The sequence below is a fragment of the Podarcis cretensis genome (genome assembly GCF_951804945.1).
Source record: "Podarcis cretensis genome assembly, chromosome: 16".
Taxonomy (NCBI): domain Eukaryota; kingdom Metazoa; phylum Chordata; class Lepidosauria; order Squamata; family Lacertidae; genus Podarcis; species Podarcis cretensis.
In genome coordinates, this window is record NC_137186.1 from 27,287,192 (window position 1) to 27,312,095 (window position 24,904).

General features: G+C 45.4%; 1 protein-coding gene across 4 annotated transcripts in view; it reads right to left on the reverse strand.

Moving 5' to 3' along the window:
• AIFM3 (AIF family member 3) overlaps positions 1 to 24,904 on the reverse strand; it is a 72,975-nt gene that overhangs the window by 38,093 nt on the left and 9,978 nt on the right. For 2 of the 4 annotated variants that reach the window (XM_079956703.1, XM_079956704.1), the window contains exons 2-4: positions 23,929 to 24,154; positions 10,127 to 10,294; positions 4,089 to 4,302 (exon numbers count right to left, since the gene is read on the reverse strand). In XM_079956703.1, coding sequence (XP_079812829.1) covers positions 4,089 to 4,302; positions 10,127 to 10,294; positions 23,929 to 23,959 — 413 coding nt within the window. In that variant the 5' untranslated portion in view covers positions 23,960 to 24,154. The remainder of the gene's footprint in view (positions 1 to 4,088; positions 4,303 to 10,126; positions 10,295 to 23,928; positions 24,155 to 24,904) is intronic. The other 2 variants (XM_079956705.1, XM_079956706.1) reach the window with 1 other exon arrangement.

Sequence of the window (24,904 nt, forward strand, 5' to 3'; positions counted from 1 at the left end):
TCTGGCCGCCACGGCGAAGGCGGAGACCCACTAAAAATCACAGGCGGGAGAAGCCTGTGAACGTGGGATTCGGCTGGCACCTTTTGCGCCTCCCCTACTCGCGGGGAGACCCGGTTTTGGGGATCCGGAGCGACGTGGGGTGAATGGCGCGGTACTTCGAATTGACTGCTTTTTCACGGAGTGAAGCCGCACTGCTGTTACCGGAGAGCGCTGGCTTTTTCCTGTGGACAATTTGATCCTAAACTACCCGTGAGTAGAACGGAAAATTGGATTTTTAAACGTCTTAATTTGGCACCGAAACGGGGAGGTTTCAAACAGGAAGTCCGCCTTCCCCTTTTGTAAATAGATTGAAGCAAAGAGCTTGCAAGCTAAAGTCTTGGAAAGTCCTCTGTAAAGAATTAAACTTCCATCGGCTAAAATCATTAAATCCCCCTTGGAAGCAGGAGAAGAGGGGGGGAAATTTGGGATCGCGTAAGCCTGCAGGAGAGAGTGAAGAAAGTTAAATTACCACTGCTCTGAACCTGGAAACGGGCTGCTAGTAAGACTGACGTTTTGGGAAAGTTCATTGACTGTGAATAAAACGTATCTTGACAGCTAGTTAAATAAGAGAAATACATTGTTTCCATTGTCTCTTTCTGTGTTTAAAAAGGAGTAAAAGTAACTGAAAATTGAAACTAATTTTATTGCTTGAACTGTGCTTAAAAGGATTGATACAAATAGAAATTGTTTCCCTCTAGAGGGAGCCTTTGAAACTGTTACAAGAGCTGGTGGAACAGCTCAACAAGAGTTGAGCTGGTGGAATCTCCAGCTGCAACATAAAAAACCGTGAGAACCAGGGATTGACCTTGGATAGGTTAAGAATGTCGACAGAAGCCTTAGTGATTGCATTATGTAAGATAAGTGATTCAATGGAACAGCTCCACAAGAAGACGGATCTGATGACTATCAAAATTGATAACTTGGGACAAAAAGTGACTAATTTGGGACAAAAAGTGAACATCTATACAGAAACCATTCAGGAATCGATACATGAATCTACTTCGACATGGCAAACTGTGGAGAAGGCGAAGGAGAAAGTTGTTGCTGTTGAACCTAAAGTAATACAAGTGGAGAGGGAGAGAGCCCCAGCCTTACAGAGGCAATTTGATGACTATAAGTTGTTGCCTTCTATGATTGAATTCAGAGAAAGTCAGATTTTGAGGATTGGAGCCCTGCTTGGACTGGAGAAGGAAAGTTGGATAGATCACCTCATGCAGGGACTTACTGACCTTTGGGACCTGGACCTGGGTCAGGAGGAGATTGGAGTTGTGGGGACTTTCAGATTTGGAGGGATTTTGAAACACGTCCTGAAATATCTTTTGGATTTTAGTTTTAATTACGGAGATTTGGCTGACCTGTCGAGAAGGAATAAAAACATTGCTAGGTCGGAGCTTCCCCGAGATCTACTCTTCAGCAACAAAGGAAGGAAATTAAGAACAAGATCAGCAGAAGACAAAGTAAAGTGCATGTATAAATATGAAGAAGACCTGCAGAAGGGACTTGGAAAAGAGTTAAGAGGATCGTACAGAAGATCACCAGGTTGATGGACTATATGGAAATGACGGAAATGACTGGCAGAATCCAAGACCAGGGAGAAGAGGCGGTGGAAGAAGATTGGAAAAAGTTTAAAGTCTATTTATAGAAATACTGTAAAATTAATGAGTGTCAGAAAAATGTTGGAATGAAATTATATGGCTTTAGTAGAAATGTTATAAGGAGTTAAGCATAAATAAGTATTATAGTATTAATGGAAAATAAGGTTAAAATAAGTTAAGATAATTATATGACAGAAAATATAGAAAGATGGAAAGGAATTGCTGAAACAATTAATAGAAGTGGAATACAAAAAGGGAGGTAAGAGGAGGTCGATGAAACAAGGGAATGAAAGATAAGGCATTGAAATGGTATGATGTATGTTTTTAAATTGTTTTTGCTTTGTTTTGTTTTGTTTAATGTGTTAATGCTGCGTTGTGTACTGTTTATATATTGTATTGTATTGTTTTTTTCTTTCTTTTGCTTCTTCTTTTTTCTTTTTTCTTTTCTTCTTTTTTGTAAGGTTTAAAAGTAATAAATATTATTTAAAAAAAAAAAACAGAAGCAGAAGACATCAAGAAGAGGTGGCAAGAATACACAGAGGAACTATAACAGAAAGAAGTGGATGTCTCCTATACCCCAGGTAGTGTGGTTGCTGACCTTGAGCCAGACATCCTGGAGAGTGAAGTCAAATGGGCCTTAGAAAGCACTGCAAATAACAAGGCCAGTGGAAGTGATGATATTCCAGCTGAACTATTTAAAATTTTAAAAATGATGCTGTTAAGGTGCTACACTCAATATGTCAGCAAATTTGGAAAACTCAGCAGTGGCCAGAGGATTGGAGAAGATCAGTCTACATCCCAATCCCAAAGAAGGGAAGTGCCAAAGAATGCTCCAACTACCGCACAATTGCACTCATTTCACACGCTAGCAAGGTTATGCTTAAAATTCTACAAGGCAGGCTTAAGCAGTATGTGGACCGAGAACTCCCAGAAGTGCAAGCTGGATTTAGAAGAGGCAGAGGAACCAGAGACCAAATTGCAAACATGCGCTGGATTATGGAGAAAGCTAGAGAGTTCCAGAAAGACATCTACTTCTGCTTCATTGACTATGCAAAAGCCTTTGACTGTGTCGACCATGGCAAACTATGGCAAGTTCTTAAAGAAATGGGAGTGCCTGATCACCTCATCTGTCTCCTGAGAAATCTCTATGTGGGACAAGAAGCTACAGTTAGAACTGGATATGGTACAACTGATTGGTTCAAAATTGGGAAATGAGTACGGCAAGGCTGTATATTGTCTCCCTGCTTATTTAACTTATATGCAGAATTCATCATGTGAAAGGCTGGGCTGGATGAATCCCAAGCCAGAATTATGATCGCCGGAAAAAATATCAGCAATCTCAGATATGCAGATGACACAACCTTGATGGCAGAAAGTGAGGAGGAATTAAAGAACCTTTTAATGAGGGTGAAAGAGGAGAGCGCAAAATATGGTCTGAAGCTCAACATCAAAAAAACGAAGATCATGGCCACTGGTCCCATCACCTCCTGGCAAATAGAAGGGGAAGAAATGGAGGCAGTGAGAGATTTTACTTTCTTCGGCTCCATGATCACTGCAGATGGTGACAGCAGTCATGAAATTAAAAGATGCCTGCTCCTTGGGAGAAAGGCGATGGCAAATCTAGACAACATCTTAAAAAGTAGAGACATCACCTTACCAACAAAGGTCCTTATAGTAAAAGCTATGGTTTTGCCAGTAGTGATGTATGGAAGTGAGAGCTGGACCATAAAGAAGGCTAATCGCTTTTGAATTATGGTGCTGGAGGAGACTCTTGAGAGTCCCATGGACTGCAAGAAGATCAAACGTATCCATTCTTAAGGAAATCAGCCCTGAGTGCTCACTGGAAGGACAGATCGTGAAGCTGAGGCTCCAATACTTTGGCCACCTCATGAGAAGAGAAGACTCCCTGGAAAAGACCCTGATGCTGGGAAAGATGGAGGGCACAAGGAGAAGGGGACGACAGAGGACGAGATGGTTGGACAGTGTTCTCGAAGCTACAAACATGAGTCTGACCAAACTGCGGGAGGCAGTGGAAGACAGGAGTGCCTGGCGTGCTCTGGTCCATGGGGTCACGAAGAGTCAGACACGACTAAACGACTAAACAACAACAACAACATTTCCATCAGTGAAATCTCAGAGGGTATGGTAACAGTCGCAATGTGCCTAAGATACATTGTCGCTCTACACCATGGGTAGGCAAATAAGGCCCAAGGGCCGGATCCAGCCCAATTGCCTTCTCAATCCAGCCCGCGGACAGTCCGGGAATCAGCATGTTTTTACATGAGCAGAATATGTCCTTTTATTTAAAATGCATTTCTGGGTTATTTGTGGGGCATAGGAATTTGTTCATTCCCCCACCCAAAAAAAAAATATAGTCCGACCCCCCACAAGTTCTGAGGGACAGTGGACTGGCCCCCTGCTGAAAAACTTTGCTGACTCCTGCTCTACACTCACTGTCCATTGTCGAGGTCCTTCACATAACAAACAGAGGCTTCAACCACGTCCTTCAGGTTCCGGTAGGGGTTGATGGCGACCGGGTATTCCTCGAGCTGGAAATGGCGAGAAGTGCCATTGGCTTTGTAGATGATGGGGCTGGCTTTCCCGTTGGGTGACATCTCCTCCTTGGCTCTCTCCTTCTCTGGCAGCACCACTTCGATTTTCACTTCAACTGCGGAAGCAAAGAGAAACCCTCTCCGTTATACTTCATGGTCCAATGTCCCTCCCGGCCCTGGGCTCTGCTCAGTGGTAGAGCAACTGCTTTGCATGCAGAAAGTCCCAGGTACACATTCCCTGGCGTCTTTGGGAAAAGACTCCCTGCCTGAAACCCTGGAAATTTGCTGCTACTCCACACAGGCAATATGGAGCTGGGTGGACCAAGTATACCGTATTTTTTGCTCTATAAGATGCACCTAGTTTTTGGAGGAGGAAAACAAGAAAAAAATATATTCTGAATCCCAGAAGCCAGAACAGCAAGAGGGACCTGGCTTCTGGGATAGCCTCTTACTGTCCTGGTTTATGGGATAGCTGCGCGCAGCCTCTCCCAGGCAGGGGGATGAAGGCTGAAGCCAGGGCAGCAAGCGGGATCGCTGCGCAGCGATCCCGCTTGCTGTCCTGGCTTATGGGATAGCCGCACGAAGCCTCTTGAGGGCAGCGGGAGGAAGGCTCCCCCAAGAGCCGTGCTCCCTTTAAAGAGCTCATGGAGTGTGTGTGCGGCTCTTTAAAGGGAGCGCTGAGCAGAGCCTCCCACCTGCATTCGCTCCATAAGACACACACACATTTCCCCTTACTTTTTAGGAGGGGAAAAGTGTGTCTTATAGAGCGAAAAATATGGGGGGCGGGGTGTTTGGTGATCTTATTGAATGTTTGCCTTTTTTGTCATTTAATGATCACATAAGCACACACATTTCCCCTTACTTTTTAGAAGGGGGAAAGTGTGTCTTATTGAGCGAAAAATATGGGACTTCCGGGTTGGTGCCTCCGGCAATGGCTGAGCTCCTCCAATCGGGAGGAACTTACTCTGTGAAAAACAGGGTCTGACTGCCACGGCAAAGGCGGAGACCCATTGAAATCACAGGTGGAAGAAACCTGTGAACCTGGGATTCGGCTGGTACCTTTTGCGCCTCCCCTACTCACGGGGAAACCCTGTTTAGGGGATCCAGAGCGATGTGGGGTGAGTGGCGCGGTGCTTTGAATCGACCGCTTCTTTCACAGAGTGAAGCCGCATTGCTGTTGCTGGAGAGCGCTGACTTTTTCCTGTGGACAATTGGATTTTAAACAACTACCCGTGATTAGAACGAAAAATGGGATTTTTAATTCGGCGCCGAAGCGGGAAGGTCATAAACAGGAAGTCCGCCTTCCGCTTTTGTAAATAGACTGAAGCAAAGACGTTACAAGCTAAAGCCTTTGAAAGCCTTTGATAAAAGATTAAATTTCCATTGGTTAAAAATACAGAACCCCCTTGGAGGCAGGTGAAGAGGGGGGGAGCTTTGAATTTTGAACTTAGTCAGCCTGCAGGAGTGAGGGGAAAATCAAATCACCTCAGCTCTGAAACTGGGAACAGGTCGCCAGATGACGTTTGGGGAAAGTTCGTTGACAGAACGGATTTGACAGTTAGTTGAAATAAGAGCAAGATACTGTTTCCATTGTCCTCTTCTGCATTCAAAATGGAGGAAAAGTAACCGAAAATTGAAACTTTGTTTATTGCTTGAGCTGTGCTTGAAAGAACTCATACAAGTGGAGACTGTTTCCCTCTAGAGGGAGCTTTTGAAACTGTTACAGGAGTGTAACTGGGGGATCTCCAGCTGCAAGATAAGGATTCTGAGAACCAGTGATTGACCTTGGACTATTCAAAATGTTGATAGGAGAAGATATTGTGACTCTATTATGTAAAATAAGTCATTCGCTGGAAGAGCTTAATAAAAAGACGGATGCCACGACTTTTAAAGTTGATAACTTGGAACAGAAAGTGACTAATTTGATATGAGAAGAGAGCACCAACACAGAAATAATTCAGGACTTGGCACAGCAACCTACTTTGGCAGAACAAATGGTGGAGGAAAAGGAGAAAGTTGTTGTTTTTGAACCTAAAATAACACAAGTGGGACTCTTAGTTTTACAGAAGCAAATTGAGGACTATAAATTGAGGCCTTCTATGATTGAATATAGAAAAAGTCAGATTTTGAGGATTGGTTCCTGGTTTGGACTGAAGAAGGAAAGTCGGAATGATCCCTCTATCCAGGGATTAATTGATTTTTGGGACATGGACTTGGACTTGGAGGAGATTGAAGGTTTGGGGGCCTTTGGATTTGGAAGAATCTTGAAATACGACCTGAAATACTTTATTGACCCTAGCCTCAACTATGGAAATCTGGCTGAACTGTCCAGAAGGAATAAAAATATTGTTAAGATGGAGTTTTCTCGAGATTTGCTCCCTAGCATCAAAGAATATGAAGGAGATCGGCAGAAGGGACCTGGAAAAGAGTTAAGAGCCTCGGACATAAGATCTCCAGGTTGATGGACTATATGGAATTGACGGAAAGGACTGGCAGAATCCGAAACCAGGGAGAGGAGTTGATGGAAGAAGATTGAAAAATTTAAAATTTATATATAGAAATATTGCAAAATTAATGAGTGATAGATAATTGATGGATTGATATTTTATGGATTTAGCAGAAATGTTATTTGGAGGAAATTTAAAGACTATTTACAGAAACATTGTAAAATTAATATCTGTTAGAAGGATGTTGGAATAATATTATATGATTTTAGCAGGAATGATATAAAGGATTTGGGAATAACTGACTGTTAATTGGTGAAAGGAGGAAAATTAAGGTTACATTATATTAAGACAATTTACAGGATAAAAATTTTAAAAGAGGGAAAGGATTTGCTGAAATGGATAATTGACCTAGAATACAAAAAAGGGAGGTGGGAGGAGGTCAAGGAAATAAGCTAATGAAAGATTAGTAATGAGGAGATTTGATGCATTTTTCTTTGTGTTTTTGTTTTTGTTTAATGGGTTCTATTTCTCTGTTTTTTCCCCCTTTTTTATATATATTGTGATGTGTTGTTTTGCTTTTGTTTAATGTGGCATTTTTATTTTTTCTTTCTGTAATTCTTGAAACTTTAATAAATATTATTTAAAAAAAAATATTGAGCGAAAAATATGGTGTGTCTGTGTGTATATATATATGGTGATCTTATTAAATGTTTGCCTTTTTTGTCATTTAATGATCACATAAGTACACACATTTCCCCTTACTTTTTAGGAGGGAAAAAGTGTGTCTTATAGAGCGAAAAATACGGTGTGTATATATATATGGTGATCTTATTGAATGTTGCCTTTTTGTCATTTAATGATCACATAAGAACACACATTTCCCCTTACTTTTTAGGAGGGAAAAAGTGTGTCTTATAGAGCGAAAAATACGGTGTGTATATATATATATATGGTGATCTTATTGAATGTTGCCTTTTTTATCATTTAATGATCACATAAGCTTTATACCAAATCACTACAGCTAAATAAGTTTAACTGCCTATGCAACTGGGGTTACAATATCTTTTTTTAATCGTTTTTATTTGATTTTCTAAATATAAATTTATAACAATACCAAATACATTTCCATATATAGAGATTTCTCTGAATTTCAAGACCTTCCGGGTCCTAATGTCAATGTCTTCAACTGCATATTATATATCATAGTCTATATTTTGTATCTATCCATATCAATATCAATTAGCGCCAATAAATTGGAGAAGATTATTCCTCAGAATTAGCCTGGGCACAAAAGCTTTTCAACTCAGAACAGTACAGTAATTCTTTCTGAAAGAGATTAGCAGCTCAAAATATTAAGTGAAATCGTTGCTGTTTTGTTATTATTGTTGTTTGTTTGTTTTTCCTGTAAAGCACTTTAGAGATTTTTTATGATATTAAGCAGTATTGGGTTTGTTTGTTTTTTTAAAAAAATAAACAATAAAATTACCATTTTAACTGATAATTTGAATGTGTCTTAACATTCCCCAGTTTCAAGCCTGCTGGATCAGACCCACAGCCCATCCAGTCCAGCCTCCTGTTTTCACAGGGGCCAAACAAAAAACCCACAAGCTGGATCTGAGCACAACAGCACTCTCTCCTCTTGAGGTTTCCAGCAACCAACCAATTAATACATGTATCAGTGGGAAATGTGCATTAAAAATGAGTGAAAATTAACCTACAAAAATATGCATCATATTATTAAGGGAAATAGCTTGCAAAAATGTGCATATTTTCAGCCAAGGCTGCATACAAAAATGTGTTTATCAGGAGAAGTTTGCACTGAAATGCTGTCAAGTTTGGGAGTTGTGGTGGGAAATAAATCACAGATTGCTGGATAAATGCCAGTAATTATGACTGGGAAAGGGAGAAATGTGGTTGAGGGGGGTGACACCCCGAGCAGGAAATTAAACTAAACCAGAGCCTGACATCACGGTCTTATAAACAAACGGGCTTCTTGAAGAGGTAGAGAGGAGGGAGAGGAAAAGAGATAGAAGGGGGGACTGATTTCAAATATTGGCTCCATCTCAGAATAACCCTTGCACAGTTTTCTGACATGAATTTTGTGTGAGGGGTGAGGGCAGAGAGAGAGAGAGAGAGAGAGAGAGAGAGAGAGAGAGAGAGAGAGATTCGGCTGTAAGACAAAAAATGCTTAGGGAGATCCTATGAAATTTAAGCTATTTTGAGGATGTTTGATGTTTTGCTCCAAGGGACAAGCAGAAACACACACACATAACTCGTGAGAGGACACACACACAAAACTGAAAGGAGAAAGCCTTTGCTTATTCAGACACAACAGGTGAAATGATTCACTGCCATGGCTAGGTGCTTTTGCATAAGAACTTAAGAAGAGTTCTCATAGTGGCCAACCAGATGCCTGTTGGAACCTGCAAGCAGGATTCGAACACAGGAGCACTCTTCCCTCCCGTGATTTCCAGCAACTGGGAAATGAATAGGAGTCTCCTAGCAACTCTCAGTCCATCCATGCTTTAAATGGCTCCCATGGATGCTATTAAAAAAAGTGGCAACCTTGACATTTATAGCTGGGATAGCTCAGTCGGTAGAGCATGAGACTCTTAATCTCAGGGTTGTGGGTTTGAGCCCCATGTTGGGCAAAAGATTCCTGCATTGCCTGGAGTTGGACTAGATGACCCACAGGGCATAGCTGTCAACGTTTTCCTTTTTTTAAGGGAAATTCCCTTATTCCGAATAGGATTCCTCGCAAGAAAAGGAAAAAGGTGACAGCTATGCCACAGGGTCCCTTCCAACTCCACAATTATATGAATCCAGAATTATAAAGCACTGAATTATATTATCCCTTAGATGGACTTCACATTACTTCCCCACCTCGTCAATTCACCAAACTGAATGGGATGCTGAGTTGTTTCAGACCCTTTACAGAGGTGTATAATGTTAAAGCAGCAACTTCCATCAATCACGTTTGTACTCCAATTTCAAAGTGTGTATCAAATTTGCTTGGGAGGGGCAAAACACCCCACTAAAACCTTATTGATTTGCATGATCATCAGTGATGGAGATATTAATCAGTGGCTGATCAGTCCACTGGGTTGATTCAACGATGGTGCCAATTTTAATGAGCAATTTCGATTAAAAACAAACCTTTTCCAAAGCTTTTTTGGTCCCGAGGTACTGGATGATAAAAAGCCATATCAATTCTAGATATTCCTTTGAACTATGAGTTGTTAAACTAAATTCTCCAGGAACTCAAAGGGGCACTTCTGCTGAGGTTTTGCTGATATGCAAAAATCTAGATTTAATCAAATAATTAATTGGATGAAACACAAATTATTAATCAATGGGAGAGGGCTTTAATCACTTGCCAGCCCTAATTATTGGTATTAAGACCCTGTAATTATTTGATTAAGTGGATCCTCATTTTAATGCATTAATTATTTCCACCCAGGATTGATGTTAACAGTGCCTGACTTATAGTTACCGAGTTCATTTCGTTTACTTTTTTTAAACACTGGAACACTGACATCAGCCTTTTTCCAGTCCTCTGAAATATCCTCAGTATTCCATGATTTACTTAAAATCAGCCTCAGCGGTTCAGAGAGCTCCTCAGCCAATTCTTTTAAAACATTTGGGCGCGAGTTATCCGGTCCTGCGGATTTAAAAATGGTCAGCTTTAGTAGATTGCGGTTTCATATCCTCTGGGGCAGGAATGTTACGGAGGCGCTGCTGAAATGAGAATGCTGTTACAAAAGTCAGGCGCCTGCCCCTCAGGATCTGTGTTCCTTTGGAGAATTGAGACACGGAGGAGACTGTTGCAGCTTCAGAGAGTTTATTTACACCTATTTACACCTGCAATCTGCATGGAGGGAGTCCATATCTTACAGCATGGTCCTTTCAAGAGGGGTTTGTCCTCTATAGCAATGCAGCCAGGAGCCAGCCTTCAGCCAGCCTGCCCAAGATGGATCCCAGTCTATCTTCTTCCTTCTTCTTCCCAGCACACCCTGCTAAGGAACTCTCCAAGGCATCTTTCCCAGTCAGCTCTGCAGCCAGCCTGCCCAAAAGATGGATCCTAGCCTCTCTCTCTGGTTCTTCTTCCCAGAACCCCTTCTACCAGACTCCGTTTTCATCACCTTAAACACCCCCATCACCTGGCAACATCTGTCTCTCCAGGCCAAAACATAGCTGTCAACTTACAGATTTGAAAATAAGGGACCAGCAGCCTCGAAAATAAGAGATCAGCAGCCAAAATAAGGGATTTTGGCTTAGCTTATACATAAATCCGGCACTGATGAAGCCATGCTGCTTTGGCTGTGACTGACTGTGTTTTGCAGGGGGTTAGACTAGATGATCCTAAGGGTCTACAACTCCGACCAAAGAAGAGTGGCAGACAAAACTGATGAACGACGTCCAGATGGCAAAGCTTACAGACAGAATTAGAAACCAGGAAGAGGACCTCTTTAATAAAGAATGGGGAAAGTTTATAATTTATTTGAAAAATTGTTGTCAAGCATTACATACGTTGGTAGGATTGACAGAAAGCTTGTAGTAAAAATTTGAACTATGGATGGACAAATGATTTATAAAAATAAAGTTATGAAAGGGATGCAGAGGGGGAAATCACTACATTAAGATGCTGCACTGGTTGGAGGGTATGCTAAGCAGCACATCGGGGCTGCCGTTGTCCTGGCGCGAGGAGTTCCATCAGCCCTTCCCCGCCTGAGAGAGAGGGAGGGAGGGAGGGAGACTGTCGCCCACGCCGCCCGCGAGCCCGGCATGAGGCGGTTGCGGTGCCACGGTGGCCCTGAAGTGCCGCCCTTCTGCATCCCTCCCCATCTCCTCCTCTTCCTCCTCCCTCAGGCCACCTCCTCAGCTGCCACCACTGCTGCTGCCTTCGGCTTCCCCTGGCAACACAGTGGAAGTCTCACAAGAGAGGGGCTGCCCGTCCGCCCGCCCACCGCCACCCTGAGGGGGAAAACGGAGACGCGGCAGCTCGTGACAGTGCATGCTCTCTCGCGGCGGAGGACCCCGAGCCGCTGCTTCCCTCCCGAGCCGGGCGAGCATGAAACCCGGGAAATTTAAGGGACATCATCAATAAGGGACAGCAGTGGGACACGGCGCTGGGATAATGGCGTTTCCCGCCAAATAAGGGACGGTTGACAGCTAAGGGCCAAAGGAGTGTCAGCTTGGGCTCCTGGCTGTAGGTACCCAGGGTCATGGGTGCCATGCAGCATGCATGGCCCTGGCACCAAAATTTGTGGGTGCCCGGCCCCTTCATGGGGAATTTTGTGGGTGCTACCACACCCAGGCCCCCAGAAAGTTAGCACCTATGTCCTTTCAGATGGCCCATCAACACCTTTTGTTGGGTTAACAGAATTACACACCACTTCATGGTAAAGGGGGGCTATTGGGTTGTTGTTTTTATTTTTATTATGTATTTTGTGGTTTTATATCTTGATTTTATTATGTGAACCGCCCTGAGACCTCTGGGTATAGGGCAGTAATAATTAATAATAATAATAATAATAATAATAATAATAATCCTCAAGTGATTTTTGAAAAACAGTAGCATTATCACTAAGAAAAATTAACAACGTTAATTTAAAACTTTCATAAAGTAAGTAATACAATATTTTAGGTAATGATATAACAAGGATAGGAAATGGAGCGAAATGTAAAGATGCAAATTTAAATTTTGTAAACCATCAGACGGGAGGGAGGGAAGCCATTAGGTTCAGTTGAGCCAAAGAGATAAAATAAGAGGATGTGATGTTACGTAATGTGATTATATGTAAAACCAATAAAAAATTATTTTAAAAATAAAATAAAACTTTCATAAAGTTTTTAAAAGCAGTAGACTCAAAGCAGATTAAGACTCGCATCAACTTTCTAAACATGTAGGTAGACTTGTCTAAGTGAAATTGCTTTTAGCAGGCACCAAAAAGAGTACATCAAAAACACCTGCCTGGTATCAATAAGCAGAGAGTTCCAAAGTTCAACACTAAAAGATCGAGTTCTTACAAATGCAGAACAAGTATAATTCCAAAGGCCCTGATTTCTCTAAGGAACGGTAAAGGGATCCCTGACCATTAGGTCCAGTCGTGACCGACTCTGGAGTTGCAGTGCTCATCTTGCTTTATTGGCCGAGGGAGCCGGCGTACAGCTTCCGGGTCATGTGGCCAGCATGACTAAGCCGCTTCTGGTGAAACCAGAGCAGCGCACGGAAACGCCGTTTACCTTCCCGCCACAGCGGTACCTATTTATCTACTTGCACTTTGACGTGCTTTCGAACTGCAAGGTTGGCAGGAGCAGGGACCAAGCAACGGGAGCTCACCCCGTCGCGGGGATTTGAACCGCCAACCTTAAGATCGGCAAGCCCTAGACTCTGTGGTTTAACCCACAGCGCCACCCGCGTCTCTACAAGGAAGCAAATTAATCATACGGTGATGGAACAAAAGAACTCTGCTGGATCAGACTCTGTACCCTTGAATCCAAATTTCCCCACCCCGGGCTGTAAAGTTCTGGTGTTCCCCCTTCTAAACAAACAAATAAATCACTGCCTTGACTTTTCACCTTGCATTTCTATTTCTCCATTTCAGATGTAACCAGGTTGGCAGACAGATAAAACATTAACAGCTAAGAATACAAGAGGTGTGAAAGGGTGCTGCACTTAAGTCTAAAGTAAACTTTAGACACCGTGGAGATCTGGGCGAGTGTCTTGACTTCAATCTTTGTTTTCCGATTACCAGGTAAGTAAAGTACACGCTGATCCAGGTTCCCCCCTGAAGATTATCTGAGGACAATCAATAAGAAAAGGTCTGCAGTTCTCAGTTGCCCAGCTGTGTAAAGGTAAAGGTAAAGGGACCCCTAACTATTAGGTCTAGTCATGGCCGACTCTGGGGTTGCGGCGCTATCTCGCTTTATTGGCTGAGGGAGCCGACGTACAGCGTCCGGGTCATGTGGCCATCATGACTAAGCCGCTTCTGGCGAACCAGAGCAGCTCACAGAAATGCTGTTTACCTTCCCGCCGGAGTGGTACCTATTTATCTACTTGCACTTTGACATGCTTTCGAACTGCAAGGTTGGCAGGAGCAGGGACCAAGCAACGGGAGCTCACCCCATCGCGGGGATTCGAACTGCCAACCTTCTGATTGGCAAGTCCTAGGCTCTGTGGTTTAACCCACAGCGCAACCCACGTCCCTTTTGCCCAACTGTGTAGCGTGTAATTAACCTGTGGAACTCACTCCCACTGGAGGCACCAACTTGGCTGGCTTCCTGGTAGGAAACAATGGCTCTTAGCCATGGTGACTATACTCTGCCTCTGCAGTAAGAGGCATTGATGCTTCTGAATGCCAGTTGCTGGAAACTACAAGGGGGGAGAGGGCTCTTGTGCTCAGGTTCTTCTTGTGGGCTTCCCATGGGCATCTAGGTGACCACTGTGAGAGCAAGATGCTGGACTAGAACGGCCTTTGGCCTGATGCTCCTGTATGCACACAGTGAACATACTCCATATGACATAAAAGGGATGTAGCTCAGAGGCAGAGCAGCTGCCTTGCATGCAGAACTTGGTTCAGCTCCCAGCATCTTCAGGAAGGGTTGGGAATGTTCCCTGTCTGAAACCCGCTGCTGCCAGTCAGTGTTGACAATACTAAGCTAGATGGACCAACGGTCTGACTCAGTATAAGGCAGCTTAAAAACATAACTTTGCATTCTGCCCTTTTCCCAGTCCCAAACTAAAAGGATCTCACAACGGGGATAGGAACGTTTTGATGCTTGAGTAGCAGTGTTGTGCATTCTGTCTAAACCACTGAGTCTCTTGGGCTTGCCGATCAGAAGGTCGGCAGTTCAAATCCCCGCGACAGGGTGAGCTCCTGTTGCTCTGTCCCAGCTCCTGCCAACCTAGCAGTTTGAAAGCATACCAGTGCAAGTAGATAAATAGGTACCACTGCGGCAGGAAGGTAGACTGCGTTTCTGTGCGCTCTGGTTTCCGTCACAGTGTACTGTTGTGCCAGAAGTGGTATAGTCCTGCTGGCCACATGACCCGGAAAGCTGTCTGTGGACAAACGCCAGCTCCCTTTGCCTGAAGAGAGATGCGCACCGCAACCCCATAGTCGCCTTTGACTGGACTTAACTGTCCAGGGGTCCTTTACCTTGCATTCAGTGGACTAGGGGGACTAGGCTAATCCCCTAAATGTTCTGGGTAAGTTAAAGTATTATGGCCTGGCACAGCCTTCCCAAAGCCCGCAACGCTTCTGCCCAGCTTAGGGAAGGAGGTGTGATGCTCACACATGCAATGTCACAACATCACGAGGGAGCCGGTGTACAGTTTCCGGGTCACGTGGCCAGCATGACTAAGCCGCTTCTGGCGAACCAGAGCAGCACACGGAAACGCTGTTTATCTTCCTGCTGGAGCGGTACCTATTTATCTACTTGCACTTTGACGTGCTTTCGAATTGCTAGGTTGGCAGGAGCAGGGACCGAGCAACGGGAAATCACCCCGTCGTGGGGATTCGAACTGCCAACCTTTTGATCAGCAAGTCCTAGGCTCTGTGGTTTAACCCACAGCGCCACCCGTGTCCCCACGTTGAGTAGGGTACTTCAGTGCTTATCTCTTTCGCTAGCAATGTGAACTGGTGATTCAGCACACCTACTCTTGGAAAGGGGCTTTGTGTATATATTGTGATGCACCCCTCCTTTGAATAAGCCTTTTAAAAAAAGAAAAAGCAGGAATATTTCACACCATTTGCTAAGACACACATTCGAGTTGCAGGTACAAGTTCCCACAATCCTCCTCACCAGCCCCGAAGGTGTGTCCCATTGAATGTGTGAAGGGGCCTGACCGCAGTCTGCTGCAAGGGAGTTGGGTGGAGCAATTTGAGGTGCAGGGATACAGGACACCTCTTTTGTAATAATAACCATAATAATAATTAATTATCTATGCCCCGCCCATCTGGCTGGGTTTCCCCAGCCACTCTGGGTGGGTCCCAACAGAATATTAAGAATACGATAAAACATCAAACATTAAAAACTTCCCTATACAGGGCTGCCTGCAGATGTCTTCTAAAAATCAGATAGTTGTTTATTTCCTTGACATCTGATGGGAGGGCGTTCCACAGGGCAGGCGCCACCACCAAGAAGGCCCTCTGCCTGGTTCCCTGTAACCTCACTTCTCGCAGGGAGGGAACTGCCAGAAGGCCCTCAGAACTGGACCTCAGTGTCCGGGAACAATGATGGGAATGGAGACGCTCCTTTAGGTATGCTGGGCCGAGGCCTTAGGACTGGGAGCAGAGGGGCCACATTGCTCTCAGTAGGGTAGCCTTTTATGCATCCCCACCCCTTTAAAAAGAGGCTGGAAGAGGACACCAATTTGTACAGAATCTGCATGTATGGGTAAGATGGGAATCATAGAATTGGAGAGTTGGAAGGGACCCGCAAAGGTAATATCCAGTCCAATCCCCTGCAATGCTGGTTTATGCATTGCAGGGCTGAGTGAGCCCTGGCTCCAGTTAAATCCCGTGAGGCCTCAAAGAAGCCAGCCAATGGGCCAATAAGCAAAAAAAGAAACACAGTCACATGCCATGGATTAAACACTTGCCAGCTGTGTTCTCATAGCCAACGTTTTCCCCTAGTAACTCCAAAGAGGGCTTAACTTCTCAGAACAGAGTCCAAGGACAACTCTGCCCTGCCAATCGGATTGAAGAAAAGTTAAAGAACGTGGTTTTGGTAAACCTCTTACTTCTTAGAAATTTATTCTCCGGCGTCAAGAGCAGGATTGTAGCAGCACCTGATGGGAGAACCTCCCCACACACAGGCTTAAGTGCCGTAATGCTCTTACCCCACCTTAAGGAAAGTGATCTAAAATGGAAGTAGAAATACGAGGTTTTTAAAAAAAATAATAATGTCAAAGCAATTCAAGGGAAAGTTAAAGGCAGTGATTCTTTAGAATGGGCCTCATCAGAACTTTATAGGTGGGAATTTGGATTCATGAGCACAGAGTCCAAGTCAGCTGTAATCTCTTGACGTTAAAGTTGTGATGCAAGCGTTTTTTATTACCCTCAAAGCAGGCCCAACTGCAAAACAACAGATGAAGCAAAGCAAAAGGCCGCAGAGAATTGTAGAATTGGAAGGGGCGCCAAGGGTCATCTAGACCAACCCCCCTGCAAGGCAGGAAGCACGGCTGAAGAATCCCTGAGCATAGCTGTCAACCTTCCCTTTTTTTGTGGGAAATTCCCTTATTCCAGCGCCGTTTCCAGCTGCTTCCCGCTGCTATCCCGGATTGTTAGATATCCCGTAGACTGTCCCCAGGACAGGTGAGGCTGCTGATCCCTTATTTTTGAGGCTGCTGATCCCTTATTTTCAAATCTGAAAGTTGACAGCTATGTCCCTGAGAAAGGCCCATCCAACGTCTGCTGCACTGTCAAATAGCTCTTACCGTCAGACAGTTCTTCCTAATGTTTAGTCGGAATCTCCGAATCCGTTGGTTTGAGTCTGCCTCTCTGGAGCAGCAGAAAACAAGCTTTCCCTATCTTCCCTAAGAGAGCCATTTAGATATCTGAAGATGGCTCTCATATCATCTCTCAGTCTTCTCTTCTCCAGGCTAAACAGACCCAACTCCCTCAACTGTTTGGTTTGGTTTCCAGACCCTTGATCATCTTGGTTGCCCTCCTCTGCACACATCCCTACTTGTCAAGATCCTTCTTAAATTGTGGCAGACTCCAGCTGGGAGAAGAGAGCAGGACTATTGTTATGTACTGAAGTTCTCACCCTGGGCCAGCAGGGGGATTCTGTAGATAGTTATGCAAATAAGGGATCGAAAGTGATGTTCAGTGATTGGATAGTTTTAGAAAATTGTTACAGTTACGTTGTACTGGAGCTCTATATAAGCAGGCTGACTGAACCCTTCAGTTCAGTTCTGTTCTGGCCTGTGAATAAACAAGAGCTGTTTGAAGAATCACTGTGTCGTCTGATAAGTTCACCCACAACTGTATTCTGCTCTGGTCAGACCTCACCTGGAGTACTGTGTCCAGTTCTGGGCACCACAGTTCAAGAAGGACACTGACAAACTGGAATGTGTCCAGAGGAGGGCAACCAAAATGGTCAAAGGCCTGGAAACGATGCCTTATGAGGAACGGCTAAGGGAGCTGGGCATGTTTAGCCTGGAGAAGAGGAGGTTAAGGGGTGATATGATAGCCATGTTCAAATATATAAAAGGATGTCACATAGAGGAGGGAGAAAGGTTGTTTTCTGCTGCTCCAGAGAAGCAGACACGGAGCAATGGCTCCAAACTACAAGAAAGAAGATTCCACCTAAACATTAGGAAGAACTTCCTGACAGTAAGAGCTGTTTGACAGTGGAATTTGCTGCCAAGGAGTGTGGTGGAGTCTCCTTCTTTGGAGGTCTTTAAGCAGAGGCTTGACAACCATATGTCAGGAGTGCTCTGATGGTGTTTCCTGCTTGGCAGGGGGTTGGACTCGATGGCCCTTGGGGTCTCTTCCAACTCTATGATTCTATGATTCTATGATTCTATGAACTTAACAACTATGACTTCCCTTGACCTGGACACTATACTTTTATTGATGCAGCCTGGAAATGCTTTAGCCTTTTTTGCTGCTGCATGACACACAATTGACTCGTGTGAAGCTTGTGGTGTACTAAGACTGCTCAATCCATTTTTCACACGTTTTGCTGTCAAGCCGAGGGTCCGCCATCCCATCCCTCGAAACATATTGGGCAGATATCTCAAGGGTGTGAGTCATAGGTCATAGCGGTCAACTTTCAGATTTGAAAATAAGGGATGAGCAGCCTCAAAAATAAGGGATCAGCAGCCTCACCTGTCCCGGGGACAGTCTACGGGATATCTAACAATCCGGGATAGCAGCGGGAAGCAGCGGGAAACGGCGCTGGAATAAGGGAATTCCCGCAAAAAAAGGGAAGGTTGACAGCTATGGTGTGAGCCAAGCTACAGACAACAGCTGAAGCTATTGAACAGTCAAAGGATTAAACAGGTAGAAAAGATTTGTGCATTCTACAGATAAGGGACAGGGACAAAGATAAATCGTCAGTCGTAAAATCGTTTCACACAGAGCACTCCTCTCTCACACAGAGATGAGCACAGGAAGGCATCATGCCCACCCTCTCTCCCAATCTCCAAAAACAGCCATTTGTCTTTGGGGGAACAGGGCCCACCCAGGGAATAATCCATCTGACATAGGTGGCATAATTTATCCTGAAAATGAGACCTTTGAAACCTTCTCACTTTAGAAATAGGCAGTGGGTTTTCACCAGTCAGCAAAAGGGATGGAATACAGTCGTACCTTGGTTCTCGAACGTAATCCATTCCGGAAGTCCGTTCGACTTCTGAAAACGTTCGAAAACCAAGGCGCGGCTTCCGATTGGCTGCAGGAGCTTCCTGCACTCAATTGGAAGCCTCAAAATCCGGATCAGACGTTCGGCTTCTAAAGAACGTTCGGAAACCGAAACATTTGCTTCCTGGTTTTCGGCATTTGGGAGCCAAAACGTAAGAGTCCCAAGGCATTCGAGAATCAAGGTACGACTGTACTCTTGCATTTAGGAAATTATCTGAGGAGGATTGAGGTTTTTCTATGTTTTTGGGGTGCTTTCTCCTATCTCCCCCCGAAATAGTTGCAAGCAGAAGACCCTCACACTTCAGCTAGCACATACACTGCCATCATTCAGACTGGCTTTGTTATGTACTGAAGTTCTCATCCTGGGCCAGCAGGGGGATACTGCAGATAGTTATGCAAATAAGGGATCGAAAGTGACATTCAGTGATTGGATAGTTTTAGAAAATTGTTACAGTTACGTTGTACTGGAGCTCTATATAAGCAGGCTGGCTGAACCCTTCAGTTCTGTTCTGTTCTGGCCTGTGAATAAACAAGAGCTGTTTGAAGAATCGCTGTGTCGTCTGATATGTTCACCCACAACTTAACAGGCTTCATCCAGCGTTTCTGAAATCTGGCTGATATCACCCCTCCACTAACCCCTACGAGGTGGTCTCTGTCTGTCTGTCTGTCTGTCTGTCTGTCTGTCTGTCTGTCTCATAAGAAGAGCTTGCTGGGTCAGAATAATGACCCACCTAGTCCAGCATCCTGTCCTCCCAGTTGCCACTCATATGCCACAAGCAGGCCCTGAACACTTTCCCCTCCTGTAGTTTCCAGCAACCGCATTACTGAAAGCCATCAAGGCCCGTAGCTATCAAAAGCCCTCTCCTCCCTGAACTTGGCTAGTCCTCTTTTAAAGCTAAGTTGCCTTCATTTGATGAGGAATGGCACATTCAGAATGCATTAAGGACAGGAACGCCCAAAACGCAAGGCAACCTCGATGCTGGAGTCAAACCTGCGACGTCCAGTGGCGTTTGCATTTCTGCAGAGCGCCACTGGAGCTAAGAAAATATGGAGATAAATAAGTAACGACGGCCAAGATGAATAAGTAACGGCACCGGCCTTGCCAACTCGATTCCAGGCAGCTAAGGCTGCAACCTTACACGCAAGGCTCGTTTACCAAGAGCTCTCCCTGCAGCACACAATTCCTTACCCACGCAAGGCCACGTCTCCTAGGCGTTTGGGGAAAATGCAGCAACCTTGAGACGGGGGGGGGACAGCACAGGCAGCGTGCTGCAGTGGTTAGAGGTTTGGGCTAGGACTCAGCCATGTGAAGATTTGCAGAGTTGGAAGGGACCCTCAAAGATCATCAATTCCAACCCAGGAATCACGGCTGAAGAATCCCTCACAGAAGGCTGTCCAAAGCCTGTTTTAAAACCTCCAGAGAGTTCCCCACCTTCTGAGGGAGTCCATTCCACTGTTGGATGGTTGGGGGCAGCTGCCATCTCTCAACCTAGCCTACCTCGCAGGGTTGTTGGGGAGATAAAATGGAGGAGGTGGACAACCTTGGATACCGCTTTGAGTTCCTTGGAGGAATGGCAGGATGAAAATATAATAAAATATAATTTTACATGTGTGTTTGTATGTGTGTGTGTGTGTGTAGGAGATATATATATATATATATATAGGGACCCCTGACCGTTAAGTCCAGTCGTGGATGACTCTGAGGTTGCGGCGCTCATCTCACTTTACTAGCCGAGGGAGCCGGCATTTGTCCACAGACAGCTTCCGGGTCATGTGGCCACCAGGACTAAGCTGCTTCTGGCGAAGCAGAGCAGCGCACGGAAACGCCGTTTACATTCCTGCCAGAGCAGTACCTATTTATCTACTTGCACTTTGACGTGATTTCGAACTGCTAGGTTGGCAGGAGCAAGGACCGAGCAACAGGAGCTCACCCCGTCACAGGGATTCGAAATGCCGACCTTCTGATCGGCAAGCCCTAGGCTCAGTGGTTTAGACCACAGCGCCACCCGCGTCCCATATATATATATATATATATATATATATATATATATATGAAAGGGAAGTAAAGAACATTACACAGCAACACGCTTTCTCTCCTTGCCACATCATTCCTTCTAACAGGAAACTCCAATGGCAGTGTGACAATCATTTAAGTGACAAAAGGGGGCCACTTTGAAGAAGGGAGTAGTTTCTACATACTCGGGGGAAGCCTGCAAATTAAAAAAAACATCTTTATAAAAAAAATGTAAAAGCCGAAAATGGTCCAACCAGCACCTTTCAAGTCAAAGGACTTAGAGCATTGATGTTTCTTGAGCAGGGCGGTTTTAATCCCAGCCTTACCCACCTTGCAGGGTTGTGGTGAGGATCCAATGGGAAGGCAGAGAACCTGTGGTTCCTGCATGAAAGGGGATTGGACTAGATGACCCTCGCAGGTCCCTTCCATCTCTACAATCCTGCGATTCTATGCCTGTGATAAGGCCACTTCCTTGTCTGGATGGAGATTTGTGTGTGCCTGTGTACAGAAATCCCTGCCTTTTGCAGAGCTGTAGCCTAAAGGTAAAGGTAAAGGTACCCCTGCCCGTACGGGCCAGTCTTGACAGACTCTGGGGTTGTGCGCCCATCTCACTTAAGAGGCCAGGGGCCAGCGCTGTCCTGAGACACTTCCGGGTCACGTGGCCAGCGTGACATCGCTGCTCTGGCCAGAGCCAGAGCTGCACACAGAAACGCCGTTTACCTTCCCGCTGGTAAGCGGTCCCTATTTATCTACTTGCACCCGGAGGTGCTTTCGAACTGCTAGGTTGGCAGGCGCTGGGACCGAGCAGCGGGAGCGCACCCCGCCGCAGGGATTCGAACCGCCGACCTTTCGATCGGCAAGTCCTAGGCGCTGAGGCTTTAACCCACAGCGCCACCTGCGTCCCTAGCTGTAGCCTACAATTGCACTAAGACAGGATCCTGCCCTCTGCCCCGCCAGTTTTCACCCGTGCCCAAAACCATCTTTGTATCTTTTCCCAGCTACCGGAACCACGCGACCGCTGGGAAGTTCCCCATTAGGAAATGCAGCCCACCCCCAAACTGTGGATATTTGTAACGGAAATCCTTTTCCGGTCTGGCATGCCAGTGAGAGACTACATGAGGGCATGGGCCGGCTGACTCCATAGGGGGCATATAATTGCTGCGGGCGATGCGGGGCTAAATTAAGGAAGCTTAATTTGATGGAATCCAGAGTCAAAGCCAGCTGGGTGTTTGTTCTTGGCCATTAACAAGCGACATAAATGATTGTGGACATACCCCTACGGCTTGAGGAATTTCAGGTCTTTGTTGTTTTTTGGCACAGCTAAGGTTACTAGAGATCACAGAACTGGAGAGTCGGAAGGGATCCTGAGGGTCATCTAGTCCAACGCGCTAAAAATCTCCAAACTTCTGGTTAACAGCCAGCCATTGTGATGGAGAATGTGTGTTTTAAAAAGGTTTTGTAGTGATTGGTTGACCACAGTTGGTTTGTTTATTTATTGCATTTCTATCCCCCTTTTCCTCCAAGGAGCTCATGGCAGCATAAACAGTTTTCCCCCTCCTCATTTAATCCCCACAACAACCCTCGAGGTAGGTCAGAGAGGCAGTGACTGGCCCTCAAAACCACCCAATGAGTTTCATGGTTGAGTGGCGATTTGAACCCTGGTCTCTCGGGTCCTAGCCTGGCACTCTAACCATTGCACCACCACTGGTGTGATAGGAATTTTGAGGTCTTAGATATACATGTTAAATGTTCTTAAGTGTACCAACCAAGCACATACATAGATCAGCACAGGAAGACCGACCTGGAACCATTTTGATTTTCAAACTGTCCCAAACTGACCAAATGTTTTCTCTGCAAGGTCAAAAGAAAATGGAAAAGCTTCCCCATTGTCTTTTCCTTCACAAATCCTGTCTTCAGGGTATGTCTGTGTTTGAATAGGGTGTGAGCCTGTGACATGGCGCAGGAACTAAGTATTTTATCGTTACAAAAGACTGGCCTGGCTACCCAGGCAATCCAATCAAGTAACCTGCCAGACAGGAGATAAACAATGACAGGAGAAAAACAACATTCAAATTTCTGTTTAGACTGCCTTTTTTGTGATGTAGGTATGATGTATCTATGATGTATCTGAGGGGTGGTCTTAGGTTACACCTCTTCTGTGATGTATGTATGATGTTTCTGGGGGTGGTCTTGATCTACAGGGTGGCAATTTCAAAAGTCTTTATAAGGCCTTGCGCGCCATTGTTCCTCCTCCTCTCCTGCGGGTGAGGGGAGCACCCTGTTGTAACAGATCAATAAAGATCAAGCTTACTAGCTGCTTTGCTTCTCAATATTCTCTGGTTGGCCTCTGTTATTCTCTCCTACCAACAGGGAACCTATGTAAGGACTCTATATGGGCTCTTGGATACCCCATAAGGGAAAAAGGGCAGATTTTTGTTTACAACACTGGCTCTTGTTTTTGCTGAGACCTCCCAACCGACTATAATTGCGCAACCTGAATTTTCTGGGATGCGATTGGATCCCACCTGGGAACAGAAAGAGCCTGGAGGAACCCCAGATCCCATATTTTGCCCTTGACTATGGCAACTTATTGGCAAAAGATTCCTTCCCTGCTGCCCACCCCATAGTCGAGGTCCCAGTTCTTTGTTTAGCAATGCCTCCTGCTGCTTTTCCAAGCCCCAAATGTTTCATTAAAGTCACCGCTGTGCATTGTGCTCGGTTTTTTTGGAGGATTAGCCAATCGCTTTAATAATCCCTCCGCGTAGAAGCCCAGAGAATTAACATTCTCCACAGAGTTCTCTCCGCGGAGTGGCCCTGCTGTGTGCATGACCTAGTTTAATTCCCAGTTCTGCACAGAGAAGGAAAGGTGGAAGGGCTTGAGCAGAGGGACGATTCAGGAGAGTTCACCTGGTTTGGGTTTGGAGAAGCATCCTCCCATTGTGAGCCACGCAGAGAGAGGTCCCAGAAGAAGAAGTGGGTCAGAAAGCGGTGTCTTTGGCAGACATGGGTGCCCGAGCCAGCAAGGGAGAGATCAGGAGCCACAATCCATCCCCACCATGGGACAGGATCCTCTCCTCCAGCTGGTCCCTTCGGTCTACGCCGGTCATCGCCAGGCTCGGCCTTCCCTCATGACCTGAATCAAACAAAAAGTTCTATTTAGCGAGCAGTAAAACTAACAAGCACACTTCTCAAAAGTTCACCTCCGTATCCCAGGGGCAGCCTGAGCAATCGTCAAATGAAGCACACACTTTTTATACCCTTTCCCTTTGCAAAGAACAAACAGAAGGGGCAATTAAAAAAAAGAAAAGAAAAATCTCAGCAGAAAAGTTAAACGTTCTTCAGGATTCCTGGGAACGTTAACTCCGCCTGGGGGAAACTGCAGGTCCCACGATGCCTTGGGGGAAGTCGTGTGATTTAAATGTGTGTTTTGGTGTATGGTGTGTGGGTCTGCCTGCCCTCCAGTATGTGGCTAAAAGGTAAAGGGGTAAAGGGACCCCTGACCATTAGCACTCATCTCGCTTTACTGGCCAAGGGAGCCGGTGTACAGCTTCCGGGTCATGTGGCCAGCAGGACTAAGCCGCTTCTGGCGAACCAGAGCAGCACACGGAAACGCCATTTACCTTCCCGCCGGAGCGGTACCTATTTATCTACTTGCACATTGATGTGCTTTTGAATTGCTAGGTTGGTAGGAGCAAGGACCGAGCAACGGGAGCTCACCCCGTTGTGGGGATTCGAACCGCCGACCTTCTGATCAGCAAGTCCTAGGCTCTGTGGTTTAACCCACAGTGCCACCCGCGTCCCTTAGTGTGTGGCTAGCCTTCCCCAAAATCTGGCACCTTTCAGATGTTTTGGTCTCCCAATTCCCTCTGGCCCCAGCCAGTGC